The sequence below is a fragment of the Anas acuta genome, chromosome Z (genome assembly GCF_963932015.1).
Source record: "Anas acuta chromosome Z, bAnaAcu1.1, whole genome shotgun sequence".
In the NCBI taxonomy this organism is placed as follows: domain Eukaryota; kingdom Metazoa; phylum Chordata; class Aves; order Anseriformes; family Anatidae; genus Anas; species Anas acuta.
Window position 1 is genome coordinate 71,773,071 of NC_089017.1, and position 16,156 is coordinate 71,789,226.

At 40.9% G+C, this 16,156-nt stretch overlaps 1 protein-coding gene across 10 annotated transcripts in view; it reads right to left on the reverse strand.

The window, feature by feature from the left end:
• HAPLN1 (hyaluronan and proteoglycan link protein 1) overlaps window positions 1-16,156 on the reverse strand; it is a 62,237-nt gene that overhangs the window by 11,568 nt on the left and 34,513 nt on the right. For 7 of the 10 annotated variants that reach the window (XM_068666794.1, XM_068666791.1, XM_068666790.1 and 4 more), the window contains one exon: window positions 9,434-9,808. In XM_068666794.1, the coding sequence (XP_068522895.1) occupies window positions 9,434-9,808 (375 nt within the window). The remainder of the gene's footprint in view (window positions 1-9,433; window positions 9,809-16,156) is intronic. The other 3 variants (XM_068666799.1, XM_068666797.1, XM_068666798.1) reach the window with 1 other exon arrangement.

Here is a 16,156-nt window from a genome sequence, read left to right on the forward strand (position 1 = left end):
AAGAAGACGTAGCACAGAGACACACGAACTATTTCTTCTTGCATGTGAACGTTAAAATAAAAAGTTCTGATTGACGTAAGAGTGCTGTGCTCTTTTCCTGGACTCTTGCCAAGATTTCCTGAGAGTTCAAGACTGTTGGATTTTTGTTTGTTTGTTTGTTTTTATTCTATTTCACAGTGTCCCAGGAACAGGAAGGCATTTCATGCCCAGCTTAAAAAGAACATTTCAAGGCTAGTCTGGTAGGAGATATAATATCAGGGTCCTGAGATATTAAAATAGGAAATCTACAGGAAAATAAAATCCATGAAATCATGTGTGGTTCTAGGGAGTCCTTTCTGATACTCTTCAGTTGCTTTTTGCCATTTCCTCACCACTCAAGGAGGCAGAGCTCCTCACAGAGGGCATCAGCGAGCACGGTCCCTTCAGCAGATGACAAGTTTCCTCATTTAGGTGAGGAAACCATTTAGCCAAGCAGCACTCAGCGTGCAGCAATGCCAGACCTGATAAGCAGCACAGACCTGTCAGTGCCTCCTTCCACCCCTGAGGAGTACCACACACCATCCTGCTGCTTATCAGTGGTGAGCAGCTGCATGCAGGCAGGACACAGAGACCTGGGGACAGAGAACATCCACGTGGAGGTGGCGGATGTAGGGACAGCTACAGAGCAGTTTCAGCAGCAACATTCAATCAAGGTTATTGAACTTATCTCACAGACTTTTCCACATGATATTTATATATGTATATCTGCGTTTAAAAGTTACTTCTCAAAGCAAAAAGGATGTTTCTGAAAATGCTGAAGAACCACCTCCCCATGTGTCTCTGATAAAAGACCGTACAAAGAAGAGAGAGATGTGAAACAAAAGTTTGGATCAGACCACCCTAACTTTGGCAGGGTTTAGAAACTGAACTTAGATCTAAATTTTATAGTTGGCTTCAGCCCAATCTTCATAATAAGCTGAAATAAAATGGCACCAGAGAAGATCCAGCTCAGAATGTTTATTCTCAAACATCCCTGCACAACGGAGTGCTGTGGGATGCAGAGGGGCTGAAGACAAGATAACACATTAGGGGATGAGCCAAAAACTTTAAACTCTGGTACAGACATCCATCTCTCTTTTTATTTTCTTCCCTCGGATGAATTCTCCCCATAACAAGTTCCTCGTCTCCAGGGCAATGTAGCATACGATACCAGGATACTGAAATTACATTATAGTCATGCAAGACTGTCAGCATGCAATGAAGTCATTCTTCTTCTCGAGCGCTCAGCCCACCTTGGTGTCTATTCCACTGGTATCTTATCGTCTCCTTTCTTTCCCTCCTCTCCCTCACTCATCTATCATCCAAACAGTGTTATTTTTGTTAAATAAAATCTTTGTTATTACTAAACCTCAGTGACTCAATCCAAGAAAATAAAGCATGCAAATGTAAACTTGCCAGGGTAATAATAAACAAGATTTTGTTCTCCTCCAGCAATTAACTGGAGAGTCTGCTGACTTTCTTTCCTTTGTAATTCTTTTCTTAAGGTACTTTTCAGTTATTAGTTGTCCTGAACTATAAAGCATTAATGAATTGTAATGCTTCATGTGCTGCTAACTATAACTTCATAAACAAGAAGCTGTAGCTGTGGCATGATTTCTCAAACTTTTTTTTTCCTTCCTCCCTCCTGCCCCTTTAAAAAATAAAAATATATTAATTCTCCCTTGGTGTTAATGGATAGAAATAAAAACGACTGTAGTAAAAATATAGCAAGCATCAGAGGAGTCCAAGCTTTATTGCTTTATCAGAAATCCAACACTTATTGTTTTTCCAGAACTATACTTCCCCAGACAACTGACTCCTTGTCCAGTACATATGCTTGATCTGCACTTCCACGTAAAAAGAACCCTACCAGAGGTGGATGCTAGAAACTGAACTGCTAAACTTATATACCTTCCAATTTGTTGGAAACTGTTCAAACAGATTGGGTTCCTTAAGATTTCTAATATCTGCTTTTTTGATGGTTAAATATGTATGTTAATTTGTTACAAATGTACTTGAGCTTGACAGTTTAAGACATAATGTCTTAATAATGTAAATAGGCACAAAACTGTAATATTAGCTTTGGGCTATATTTGGGTAGACTGCATAGAAGCTGATTTTTGTTTGGGTTCATCCGCAGTACAAGCCTGCAACTGATTAGCATTAATTTCACCCTGCAGATGGGGGTGGCCATTGGTGATGTTGTACAGCTCCATTGGCTCGATATACATTTTGTATAGCTTTGCATTATTTTGAATTGTTGCTAATATTGTTTTATCTTCTTCATTTCCCTATGAAACTAACACTAAATTAATAGCTAGATCTTACTATTCATCTTCCTTTTGGTACAATTTAGCAGTTCTGAACTTTAGTTCATTGCACAGTGTCTTCTTTGGTCTTGGATCTTATAAACCATCAAAAGATAATCCATCCCATCTGTTCTTGAGTGGACAAAAGCTGTCTGGAGGCTTGTTTCTGTTCCCAAATTACAGACTGACTCAAAAACCCTGACTCCAACCCTGCGTTTTGCCACCAAACAGAACACCCACTTCCAAATATTAACAAATTCGGCTCAGGAAACAGAGGGAGAGGAAAACTTCCAGCCTCAAATGGCTGGAAATTAGTACTTATTGTTGGCCACATGAAAGCTCCAGATAATCTTCCACAGAGGAAGAATGGTTTTGTTCTTCCAAGCACTTTACATAACTGTAGCCTGTTATGTATGGCTCGCTCTCGGCTTGCTATGAACAACAGCTGCTGATCTCCCCATGTTTTCTGTAGGCACATCCTGCTGGCAGTCTTCACATGGTATCTGTATGCAGTCAGGCACTTCCAGCCATCTACCAGAAAATGTGTCTGTGCAGGGAGCCTCTTTAAAACCCAGAGAGCTGTGGTTCCCTCACCCAGTTAGCTTGTGGGAAGACGGAGCTGAAACCCATCACTCAACCTTAGTGATTCAGCTCCTCACCCCAAGGAAGCTGTTGAGATACTTGTGGAGCCTGAATGAGGAACATCAACTTTGAGCATGGACTTGACCATGTGGCTCCTCTCCCAGACTTGCACTTCTCTGAAATAGGACCTACACCCACGGTGGGACAACCCCTGCTAGAGGATGAACCTGAGACACATGGATTCAGTGCAGAGCAAACCTGTCACTGAGCAGCAAGGATCTGACCCAGCTTGCTGTATGTACCTGTGGCAATGCAATCACAGTCCCCAAAACAAATTTTGTAATGGAAATTAGGACTTGTTCCAAATCAGAAGGTAAGACGTGGAGGTTTAACATATCCTCCCCATACACAAGCCCGTGTTTCCATAATGCCTTACATTCAGTTCAGGTGTACAACTCTGCTACCATGCTTCTCATTATAGTTTATGAAAGGGATACCAGGAGAAGGGAGAGAGAGGAACAAGAGAAACTGTCCTGCAAATCAAAGTCAAAAGTGCTTTTGTGCACAGGTGTTGACAGCTTCCTTTTCCCTGATTGAGGAAAAATATTTTTTTTTCTCCGTTTGTTTCAGAGGGAGAATTTATAACAGGTCTATGAGAATCAAATGGTTGCTTAATGAAAATAAGAGGAAGATAATCAGAGAAGCAGAGCTCAGTCCTGCTCACATAAGGAATAGAAAAAAGCATGACATTTGTGTGTCATTTGCAAGCTATTTCAGATTCCAATATGCAGATAATTCCTCAAACTCAATACAAATGCTTTGTAGTTGCCCAGTCACTACAGGACATTCACAGTGCAAGGAGCTGTAATGGTTATCCAAGGCGAGATGAGGAAATAAGCCTAGAAAGCACAACTCCTGTAACAATTTATGGGTGTCTATTAAGCTTGTACCATATGCAATTAGCAGTTTTAAGAGTATTTACAGATAGAACAAAATCTCTGTTAACGCATGTGGAAAAAAAATTAAAAAAAAAAAAAAGAAAAAGTCTTTTTAAAGCCAGAGTAAAGAAATGGGCTTCCTTGAGTTCTAGCCTAAACAGAAAAGTAAGTTTTCGCGTAGCCAGTGTAAACACCTGGTACAGTAGGGTTTGCTATATGCCATACTGTAGGGTACAGTTTTACTTTGGCAGGTTCATGCACTCGAAGACAAAATTTTCCATGTTGGATTTCTAAAATTCTGTGAAAAGTGGTATGTCTCTCACTTTCCTTCAGAATTCATCTCCACTCCTCTACCTGTTGCGTGTCTTGACTATTTAGCACAGGCTCTGTGGTGGGCCACCAGCTGTGAAGAGGTAGCAGCCTCCCCATGAAACTGGGGCCACTTGAGGCACTGTCCATCCATCCCACGGCACCCCTGCACCAAGCCATCAGCAGAGTTACTTGCTTCTGACCAATGCAGGCACACCAACTAGACTTGCCTGGCCTGGGGCAGATTATTTCCTTTTATTTTCTCCAGCCTTTATCAAAATTTGAAGACTGTTGTCCTTTGCTCTCCTTAGGACGATCCTAATTCTTTTAGCATTCTCCTTTCAGGTCTTCATTTCCAGATAATTTTTTGTTGCTCTATTTAGATCTTTTACTTCACTGCATCCTTGAAGTGCCATTTCTCACAGCAGTGGCAGTACATGTGTGTCTGCAAAGACCTGTTGTACTGACACAGAAGGAATTACATGGTCTGTCACAATTTATTCTTGCCGAACTGTTGTCTTTTACAACAAATGTTGTTGTCTTCTAAGCACTTACAAATGGTGTGCCTTATATCATCAGTTTTACTGTAGACAGAACAACACATCGTTATGCAAAGAATGTTTTAAATAGCTTTTGGTGTATGAATGTAACAGCAACATGCAAAAGAAACAAAACAAATTAGGATAAATCTGATTAGAAACTAGGGCTAGATTAGAAATGATTTCTGTAATAATTTGGAAGATTTTTTTTATATGCAACTCATGAACTTTTTTGAACTATTTTTGAGCTATAAAGTCTGTTTTGGGGGGAGAGGCTGCTTTTTCCCATCCCATCTTGGGCATAAAGGCTAACATACCTCCAAGCAAGATAACAAAACCTGCTAGTTTGGGGTTTATGTGGAGCCACCCAAAGTGTTAATTTCTATCAAGAAGCATGGTCTACAGAGATTTTTAACAGCTTTCTCTAGATCTGCATATTTCTGGTACAGTTGAATGTATCAAGCAATTATTTTATAGCCTGCACTGCAAGGCTACTGTGCTCAGTTGTCATCTATCCCTGAAAACAGGACCTATAAAAAAATCCTAACAAATTAAAAACCTGCCTTGGGCAGCTTAGCATTGCTCCACTTTCTCTGCCACCTGGCCCATGAATCTCAGTGCCATGAAGGAATAGTACACTCAATCTGTGCCTGAGTAATATTAGCCAGGGTGCTGCTGGAGCTTTCACCTGCCCAGGAAACCAAAGGACAAAAACCTGGCATAGAGAGATTCACTACAGTGCCTGCTCATAAGAAGAAAAACAATAAAGCACTGACATAAAGAAAATTTAGTGAAGAACAGTAAAACAACAACATAAAGGAAATTCACTATAAGCTGAGAATTCATTCTTTGCTTATGACTTGGGCAACAACATCTACCTTCCATAGGAGGCCTTTTAATTTGTTCAGCTTTCGGTACTCTCAGAATATTTGAAAAAGAATACAAAGCTCATGATCCTTATTTATGCACAGGAGCATGGCATGTTCAGTTCATTGAGAAGATGGCTTTGGTGACAAGGTTAACATAAAATAAAATCCCATTCTCTTCAGTTCCTGCCAGTTCTTCCATCCACTGTGCCCAGTGCAACACTCCTGCCCTTAGACCCTGCATCTAAGTCCACAAACAGGATAGTAATGATAATAAGGTTGTTTTTGAAAGTGCTTTAAAAAAAAAAAAGAGGAAGGAAGGAAGGAAGGAAGGAAGGAAGGAAGGAAGGAAGGAAGGAAGGAAGGAAGGAAGGAAGGAAGGAAGGAAGGAAGGAAGGAAGGAAGGAAGGAAGGAAGGAAGGAAGGAAGGAAGGAAGGAAAGATATTATGAAAGATTTTCATAATAACAAAGAAAATATGCAAAAAAAAAGTTGTGCAAGGTATGTAACAAATATAGATGGAGTCTAATTTCAATTTGTTTTTTTTTTTTCTGTTTTTGTATGTTTGTTTGTTTGTTTTTCCAAAGCTAAAAATAACCAGTTATTATGGATAGCTTATGTACCAACAATCCTAGGAGGTCTGTAAGTCTAATAAGAATAAAGTTCTACCACATTCAGAGAAGATAAAAGGTCCATTGAGGTAGAGGTCAACTATTTTCATATAGATAAATTTACATGCTTTCACCTAGCCAAATTGATGCTGTTTGTACAGCAAACTCACACTGGAGTGATCAGCTGTTTTATGCTGCTAGCGGGCATTCCTGGATGTAAATGGTTTTGTCGTGCTGCCAACTAACATCCTGAGGGCCACCATCTCGGGACATCAGACTACTGATGCAGATCCTTCTTACTGTGAGATTAACCTTATTGCTTATAACAGATGAAGGATGCTACTATGGACTAATAGATTTTCATTTTTGTCCAAGGACTAAAGTAAATTTTATCTAATAAATTTGATTTTTATTTTTTTTTTAACTTACTCTGGTCAGCAGTGCCCAAATGCATGAAACAGCAATAAAAGCCAACACTGCATAAACCTAGAGATGAGATGAAAGAAGAGTGCAGCGGCACACAAAGAGAGGGATACACTCCATCCATTATGTATATCCATTATGCCCATTGTAAACATATACTTGTAAATGAAGTATACTTTAATCATTACGATTTTAGAATGGAACTTCAACACAACTTGGATTTATTTATCCTAATCATTACTAAGTTGTTTTATTCCAATCTGACACACTCACACTCTTATCTCACCTCTTGAAAGGTTAACTTTTACCATAAGGTTTCCTAAATTAGTATTTTCTGTCTGATTAGGAAATGACACTCTACAATATCAGATATGAACAATTTGACACCCATATCTGACAAAAGCCTTTAAAACAAGACATTGTTCTGTACAGTAGCCAAACACTCATTAAAATGTGTGAACTTTCCTTAGAGCAGAGATTGGAACATACTTGGCTGAAGACAAATGACACCTCTTTGCCCTTCCTATCCAATGAATTTCCTTATTTTGGGTTTGAGGCAGAAGGAAACAGGAAAGAGTGGTGGTACTGGAGAAGATGGGCTGGAGCTGGCATACTTCAAAGGCAGATGCAGTAGGCTAGAAGATGTGTATTGGGAGGTAGAACCTAGATCTTGTATCCAATAACCTGATGCTCTATCACTAAATGGTCATGGTAAAAAAGATAGAAAATCTGCTTTTTGCCATTGTGTTCAAGAGATACCATTTCTCCAATGCTGACTGCTCAATAACTTTTTTTGTCCTCAAAAAAAGAGATGTAGTAACTCTTGGGGATGTCAGGGCTGGGATGTCTCACTCTGTTAATGTGCTTTTCAGGAACTGTGTAGTGATGGGACAAGGAGTAATGGCTTTAAACCAAAAGAGGATAGATTTAGATTAGCAATAAAGAAGAAATTCTTTGCTCTGAGGGTGGTGAGGTCTAGGCTGCCCAGAGAAGCTGTGGATGCCCCATCCCTGGCAGTGCCCAAGGCCAGGCTGGATGGGGCTTTGGGCAACCTGATCTAGTGGGAGGTGTCCCTGCCCATGGCAGGGGATTGGAACTAGATGATCTTTCATGTCCCTTCCTACCCAAACCATCCTACTGTTCTACGATTCTATGTAGAATTGTTCTATGTTCTACCTGAGCAATCTCATACTGCTCATTAGCCCATTTGTGGATTCAGCACTTAGCTCTGGGCAGCATCAAAAACTATGTAACTGTTACTTCAAAGGTACGATGCTACGTGGCACCAGAACAGGTACTGAATGTGTGGTGCAATGAATATTTTAAAGATTTTACACTGGCTCTGACTGTATTACATTGGCAAAAGATATCAATATGCCATAAAATGCTGGGAAGTCTTAGTATATGACTGGGAACAAGATGCACAGTAATTTATCTGCAAAAGCTTGAAGGCTGATGGAGGTATGTACTTAGGATGTGAGAAGCCTGCCAGAAGAATGTTATTGCCTTATGCCATGAAGTAAAATGTTTTTTCCTTCTACTCATTTCTGTCTTCACTCAAAACTGAGTATTAGGTAACTTAACCTGTGTACATGACCAATTTTCTTTATCTCCTAAATTTGTAAAGAATAGTGTATGTTCTTATTAAGAACTAACTATGTGGGGTGAAAAACAATCTAAAACGTATATTGTGCTGGCATGAAAACTGTGCAGGTCCAGGGCCTTTCTGTACCCAGAAATGGAAGATATTAGCAGCCTCCAACCAGGAAAGAAAAAAACGAATGAAAAGAAGTAAGCTCAGCCCGTGATACCTATTTGGTTGCAACTAACAGTGAACCAGTCTTATTGAGAAGATTGTGTAAGCAACCATCAAACCATCATAATGTGCAACAGCCTGCAGTGAAAGATTCACATACCTCACCAATTTAATAGGTCTTCCTTTCGATTTTTTTTTTTTCCTCACCCCCCCTCCCATTTTTTTTCCCCCTAACTACTATATAATGCCTGATACACACATGCTGGAAAGTATAAGGGTAATGGGGACAGGGAGACATCTTCGAGCAACTCATGGTTTATTGCTGAGAACTATACAGTGCATTGGGGAAAAAGGCCAAATGCTGATTTAGCTTCATTGAATCCCGTAAAATTTATCTGAATTTCATAAGAGTAAATGAAAGATGATTTTTTTTGTCCTTTTTCAATCCATTTCACCATTTTTTCTAATGGTTTGTACTGTATTGTTTACAAGAGTATTGCTGAGGGAAGTGGCTACTACAGTCTAAGAGTTGTCTTAGCAGGATATATAGAGATGCATTTCATATAATTATAAAGCTGGAAAAAAGACAAAAGCATTGTCTCTGTAAAATTATTTTAAGATTTTCCCTGTTGTAAGAAGATTTTTATCTGCTTGCTAATATAAAATGTCCCAAAGTTCTGTAAAATGGCTTTTAGGGGAATACTTAATATAATTTTGCCCAAGTCAACTGCAAAAACACGTAGCAATTTCTGTAAAACTACAGGACCAAATTAAAAACATATGGAGTCCTTCATACTGTGTTTGGTCAGGGGTTGATTTTTTTTTCTCTTGGCTCCCCTTGCACTAGGCTCACTGGGAGCTGAATATGCTATGGGCTAGTATAAGTTATAAAAGTTCTAATGTTCTTCTAATTTATGATAGCTGCTAGAAGCTGTCAGGCCCAGGTCCCCAGAGCACAATGAATCCCACTTCTCAGCTTGCTGCTATCGCTGATAGCACAATACCAGCAGTATGAGGAGGAAAAGCAGGTATTCCTTAACACCACGCAAATCTAAATTTAGGTATAATTTAGACGTTACTTACCTTCCAGATTCAGAGCTACCACTGCCGTGTCATCCTCTAATCCTTCAATCACCTCGCACTTATATCTTCCATAATCCTCCAGCATTATATTTGTGATTACGAGGGAGGCATCATTTTCACTGCTTTCTCTCAGAAACACTCTGCCCTGGTACTTTCCGTAGCTCTTTCTGTGGTGTCCCATCGCAACAAAGACGTCCACTTCTTTGAGGTAATCTGAGGTGAGTTTGGTCCACTTGACACGGATTTTGTGGGTTCCTGAGCCAGCTATTGATGTGTGTTCGTGGTAAAATTTACATGGCAGTGTGACATTGCCACCCCGCTGCGAGAAGATTTTGGCTTGTTCTGCTACCACAAGTAGACGGGGTCCATTTTCTTCTAGGATTCAAGCAGAAAAATAGAAAGGAGAATGAGTCTGCATTCCACCTTGTGCAGAACGGACATGACCATTAGCTGTAAGTCCACAAGATCATTTCCCTGCAATCATTTTGTACCTGTACAGCAGTAAGGCATGCAGACTAGTTGTATACAATTATTTACATAGTCACACATATACAAGCTAGTAACAGGCATTGAGGTGAGATTCAATAGCACGCTACAGCTTTACTTCCCACACTGTGTATGTGGAGAAGTGCAATATGTGTGCACAGAGTGGCCAAAATGGTTTGCAGCACTGTCCCCTGTGTAGGAAGAGGCCATCCTACATAATCCATAGTCATAATGATAGAGGTGCAGTGATATATCAGTAGGGTTGTAGAGTTGGTGTATGAATGCTATCATCCGAAAACTGCTTGATGCAAGCACCCTGTATTTCCCTGTGGCTTGTTCCAGAGCTGTCAATCAGCACTGCCCTCTTTTCGTAACTCAGTTTATATATGCGAACTGAGCTTATTCAGGCAAAGCCTCTAATGATATGGGATGCAGCAAATCATTCTCACAGAACAGGAAAAGCGTTACAGTATCAAACAGCATTGTCTATAAGGACACGGGAAGTGTCAGCGTAATTTAAAATGGCCTGTTTTCTTTGTGTATTTTATTCTAACCTTCGAGCTCCTCTGCTGACATACTTCTGCTAACATCAGAAAGTCCAATTTATCTTCAAAACCATAAAATCCTGTCCTTTTCTGCCCTCTTTCCTGATCATCTCAAACTTTTTTCCCCCATCTTTTTTAACCAATATCCTTCAAACTTGTCACCATTTTATCTTTAATGTTTTGATCTGACTTTTCACACCAACCCATTTTTAGCTGACAGGCTCCTGTCCTCCTTTACCCTTTCCCCAGATTCCCTGCTCCCTTTTGTCTGTAGTAGGTCACTACTGCTGATGCTGCTCTGTGTTTAGGATAGTCAGCTGGAGCAGCTTGCTTCCAACCTCGTCTCTCTGGGGCTTCTTTGACAGGCTGTGTTGCCTTGGGAAAGCCCTGGAAAGCACAGGTTTGATGGTGGCAGCCAGCACATGTAGCCAAATGCTAGAGTATTTCCTTCTTTCAGTAACTCTTGCCTCTCTTTTCATACAAAATCGATTTAGCAAAGCACAGTGTTTCTGTAGATATTGCTGTCCTCTGTCAGTACAGACACTGACTGAAGCTAGCAATCACCAGCACTCAGCTTGCTAGAAAAGAATTACCGACCTCACATAACTGATTACAAAGAATCACAGAATCATTAAGGTTGGAAAAGACCTCCAAGACCATCTGGTCCAACCACTCCCCTTCCACCAATGTCACCCACTAAACCATGTCTCTAAGCACCATGTCCAACCTTTCCTTGAACACCCCCAGGGACAGTGACACCACCACCTCCCTGGGCAACCCATCGCAATGCCTGACTGCTCTTTCTGAGAAGAAAGATCTCTTAATTTCCAGCCTAACCCTCTTCTGGTGCAACTTGAGGCCATTCCCTCTAGTTCTATTGCTAATTGCAAAGACAAGCCAGTCGAGCATGAACCTGCATCTGCATAAGAAAATAAGCTATCCTGAATGTGTAATCCTTTGCCAGGATATGGTGTGTCAAAAGCATCACCGCACAGGATAGCCTAGCCAGAGAAGGTTCCTCCAGAATGAACAAGCTCAGGTGTTGCAAGCTGGGTTAGTAAGATAGGAGACCCTCCTAACTAGTGAAGTTGCTTAAGCCACCCCACCCCATGCAAGTGGTGTTCTTGTCCTTCGTGCTGGCAATAAGAGGGCAGCATTTGAGGAGAGAGATGGCAGGGCACTATGGGAAGAGCTGCCAGTCCTGCTTTCATCGGAAGAGGAGAAGTAAGAATGGGAAGGCAGCCAGGATGGCTTCTCTGTTGCTTTCCCAGTTTCCATCAGGGACAAAGAAGTCCCACAGACTTCTGTCTACCTTGGGAGGAAGAATGTTGTGCTTTTGGGTGGTTACTGCCGAGAAACCTGAATAAGAGCTCAGCTATGTTGAGTCTTTTACACTGAAACAGGCAAGCTAATAAATATTAGCAGACAGGAGGGAGAGTCTGACTCAGGTTGTTAACGCTAGCTCTTTCTAACAACAGCTCGCCTGTCCCAGCGAGGGCTGGAGCCTTGCCTGGAGCACTGTCACCTCTGTCTCAGGTGCCAGCATCCCCGTGCAACCCCGTGTCCCTCCTGGCTGCCACCCACCTGCCCCGAGGCCCTTTGCTCAGGGGGTGCCTGAAGCTGTGTTCCAGTAAGAGCCAGGGATGGAGGAGATGGGAGGCTGAGGAGTGAGGGGGAGGCACAGCTTCTTCTCAGGCTGAAGCATCCCCTGGGCCCCGATGTGTTGTGACATGGTGACCGGATGGTGGGAGATGGGGTGAGCGCTGCGCTAAAAAAGAACAATTCTTCCCCAGAACTACTTTGTTCAGAAGAACCATCAGAGAAGTTGTGAGGTGAATGGCCGAACAACTGTAAACTCTGCAAACCACAGATAACGCCTCGCTAAACTGTTGCCTCCAACAGGACAGTTTGGGCCTTGTCTGGGGATGAGACAGACCAGATGCACGGCCACACAAGAGCCTCAGACACCACTTCAAAATGCGCTAGCCTTGCTGTCCCTCAGTGGTGCCAAACCAAGGAGGTAAACACTGGAGGAGAAAGGGTATCTGCTGTAGCCTCTGTTCTGCTCTCCCTCTCCCATGTCTGACAGCTGGGCCACCAGCAGTGCTCTTCCTATCGTCCTTACTCTGTACATGCCTTGCCTTGACTGCAGCAGTGCAGTTCCCAGTTCAGGGACACCAAATGGACTTGCTCTCACATTGCTACAACCCTCAGCTTGGTCACACCAGCTAGCTTATTGTCTTTTTTGTTTGTTTGTTTGTTTGCTTGTTGTTTTTGTTTTTGTTTTTGTTTTTTTAGCTTAGTTTTGTTTTGTTTTCTTTTCTTTTAACTGGCTTTTGCAGTCAGGAGGATAGTCAGCTGGAGGAAGCCAGGTTTGCAAGGAACACGGTGTGGGGCAGGAAGGATGAGTCAGGCTGCAGCCCATGGCAAACAACTTTATTCACATTATACATCACAACTGTCCAGAATTTCATGCTGACCCTGGTACAGAACTTGATTATTCCCATATTTTAATGGAATAACTTACAGAGCAGCAATGAAGGGAAAAAGTACTTTTTTTTTTTTTTTTTTTAGAATAAAAATAATCCTGTTGGCGTTTTTTCTTTGCCCTTAGAAGTCTTCACAGATGTGTTTTGTCAGTTAGAACATGTATTGCTTAGATGTTCCACACTGTTAGGAAAACCATTAAGTTAATATCATTGTGCCTTGCTGGCTTAAATAAATATAGAGTTGTTTCTTGCTTTCTTGTACTAGTATCTGGGACCTCAGCATAGCTCTCATGCTAAAAATCCTTACTCTTTCTATAGAAGTAGCATGTCTTGTTAGTGTACTATGCTTCTTTAAAAATATTTTCTGTGATAAAAATAATCCCCTATGATTATGCTTTTCCTCTGATCTCACTTATTCACACTGAATGGGAGGAAATATGTTAAAGGGGCTGTATTAACTCAAGTTTAAGTTTCTAGTAATCCTAGCATTGCAAGAAAAACAGCAGTGAAATAACAGACGTTCTCTCTTCTAAACTACTGCCATCTTATACCTTAAATATACTTTAAATGTGCATTTATTTCAGTATAGATAAAGAAATTGCATGAAGATCTGGCTGCAAGCACGTTTTCTCTCAAGTGGGACCTACCTCCTTGACATACTTCCATAAACTTCCTGGCATTAAATCTATATTCAGCCCTATGGCTACTGCCCAAATTTGGGGTTAGTTCTGATTTTGCATTGATAGCAGGGCAAAGGAGCAGAATTTAGTCACCAAGTAGTTAGCATTAGTATCACCACCTTTCAGCACTTGTTAGCCCCAAAAGAGGGAGCAGAGGATGAGTAGAGCAGAAATCATGGCACTGTCTCAGTACCTTTTCTGATCGGAAGGAAACGTTCTTGGGTTGGGTGCTGTGGCATTAAGACAGACAAAACCAAAATATCACACAGAAACGGTATGGAGATTCTGAATTACCTTTAAATGTTACGCATGGGAAATTACACTAATGTAGCATGGTGAAGGCAAATCAATAATTTAAATTGATGTTTAATATGAAACCTTCTGCTTCTGTAATAATTTTTCATGACACGAATACACTGGTACCTACAATGCACCAGTAATGTAACAGACCTAGATGTAAGGCCTAATGAGAAGACCTGAATGCCTTTAATAAAACCGAGATGCCAACAGCAGGTGAGGTTGTTCCGTGCTGATATTTCTATTACATGCTGTTTCAATATGCCACACTATGAAGAGGAAAGAAAGTTGTGTTGATGTGAAAGAAGCAGCTCAACTGTAAGAGACCGCATGATGGATTTGGGGGTAATCTTAATTGTCCTAAATGACAACAAAAGTATGAAGAAATTTTAAGGAAATACAACACAATAACATGAGATTACAGTTAGGATTGTGTTGTGGTTTTTTTGTTGTTGTCATTGCTAAAGAGTTGGTACCCTAAGGTGTACATATGTTTTTGTGGCGGTAGGGAGGAGAGTACACATCACTTAAACATAGTTTTCTCATTTGCTTTTATCACACAAAAGCTAAAGTGCAAGGACACTTGTATGCAAACAAACTAGCAGAGAGCAAGGTGTAAAGCCTATCTTGAAAAGATGATTTGGCCAAGTAGTCTGGGATAACAGCACAGACTGACCAAAACCATGAAATGCATTACAAGCTTCAGGAAAGAACATAAAGTCAAGGAAGAGTTAAATGCAGCTTTAGATATTTCATAAATTTTGCTCTTTGATAGTGGAATAAAACCACAAGAGAAAAGATATAAACAAAGGAAATGGGCCAGGAGAAAGAAGCAAAAACGTAAGACTGGTGGTAAAGGTAGGGGGAAAAACCATCTAGCAGATGCAAAACTGGACTGAGGTCTTGTTTCACTGTATTAACCAAGGAAGGGAAGAGAATTGGATGGCCTATTGCCGTGAAAGGCTGAAAAAACAGAAACCCATGCTGCTCATGAGAAGCAAGAAGAGATTTCTGGCTGGAGAGGATCCTGAAAGACCTCCAGTCTTGGCTGATGTGTATCTGGACAACTCGTACTGACATCTTTCTGCTTGGAACGGACCAACAGAGACTACATAGATCACGTGTAGCTGCGAAGAATCTTTGAGGATATTCAGACTGGAAAACACTCAGCCTGGAACTTACTTTATGGATGGACATTTGCTAATTCACTGATTACTAGTCTTCCGTGACCGAGACACTAATTGTTGATAAGAAAAACTCTAAGGGAAGAAACCGGGGGAAAACTTTATGGGAAAACATGGTATCTATGCCTACTGCACTGCTAAGTCTGAGAGACAACAGGAGTTTTTATACTAATGGAGGGCAGGAAAGTGGTGCAACTAGCCAGATCTCCTGGCTCCTGACACAGAATTGCTAAGGGAGCCAAAAGCATGTTGTAACAGCCGTCAGACCAGAAGATGGTATTAATCAGTGGCTCTTCAGGAATGCCAAGTAAAAGAAAGAGGTGATGAAGTGGCCGCCTGCATTAGTACACAGACCAAAAACATGTCAGGAAGGACTGTGAAAGATTTTCCTGCAGCAATGAAAAAAGTCTTCTGAGCAGGCATAGGTTCATTTTGGAGTGTGGAGTGACCACACAGCTGGAGATGGAAGACAACAGAGAAATGACGCAAGTGCTAAACTAACATATCTTACGTTTTCAGTAAGGTTGTCTTTGATGTTCTGAAAGCAGGATATAGTTTAAAGTACATGAGTGCACTGATACAAAATAAGAATGTAAAGATGAAACCTGAGCTAAGAAAATATAGTCTGTTCAATGAAAAGCGTGGAGGAACTCACCATCTGAAGTACTGACGTTACTACTGGCACTTGGTATGGCAAACCCGAAGGCGGAGATATCAGCTTGCTTATCACTTCAGTGCACTGTAGTGTAGCCTGTCACTGCACTACAAGAATAGTACCATATGTTTCTGCACAACAGCAACATAACATATACATATATGTAAGGAAAGTAATTTAACTGTTAACAGGCCTATTAGTCTGACTTCAACAGCAAACAGGACTTTAGGAAAATTTTTGACGAAAAATTGTTGAAGAAGAAAGAGAATTAGAGTAAATCACTAGGAACATGGATAAAATGCATCATATTCTGACCAAAGGGTGTCAGATTAATGTTATATCAATCATATAATAAAACTAAATATATACAGCCAGGAAAATGGGATT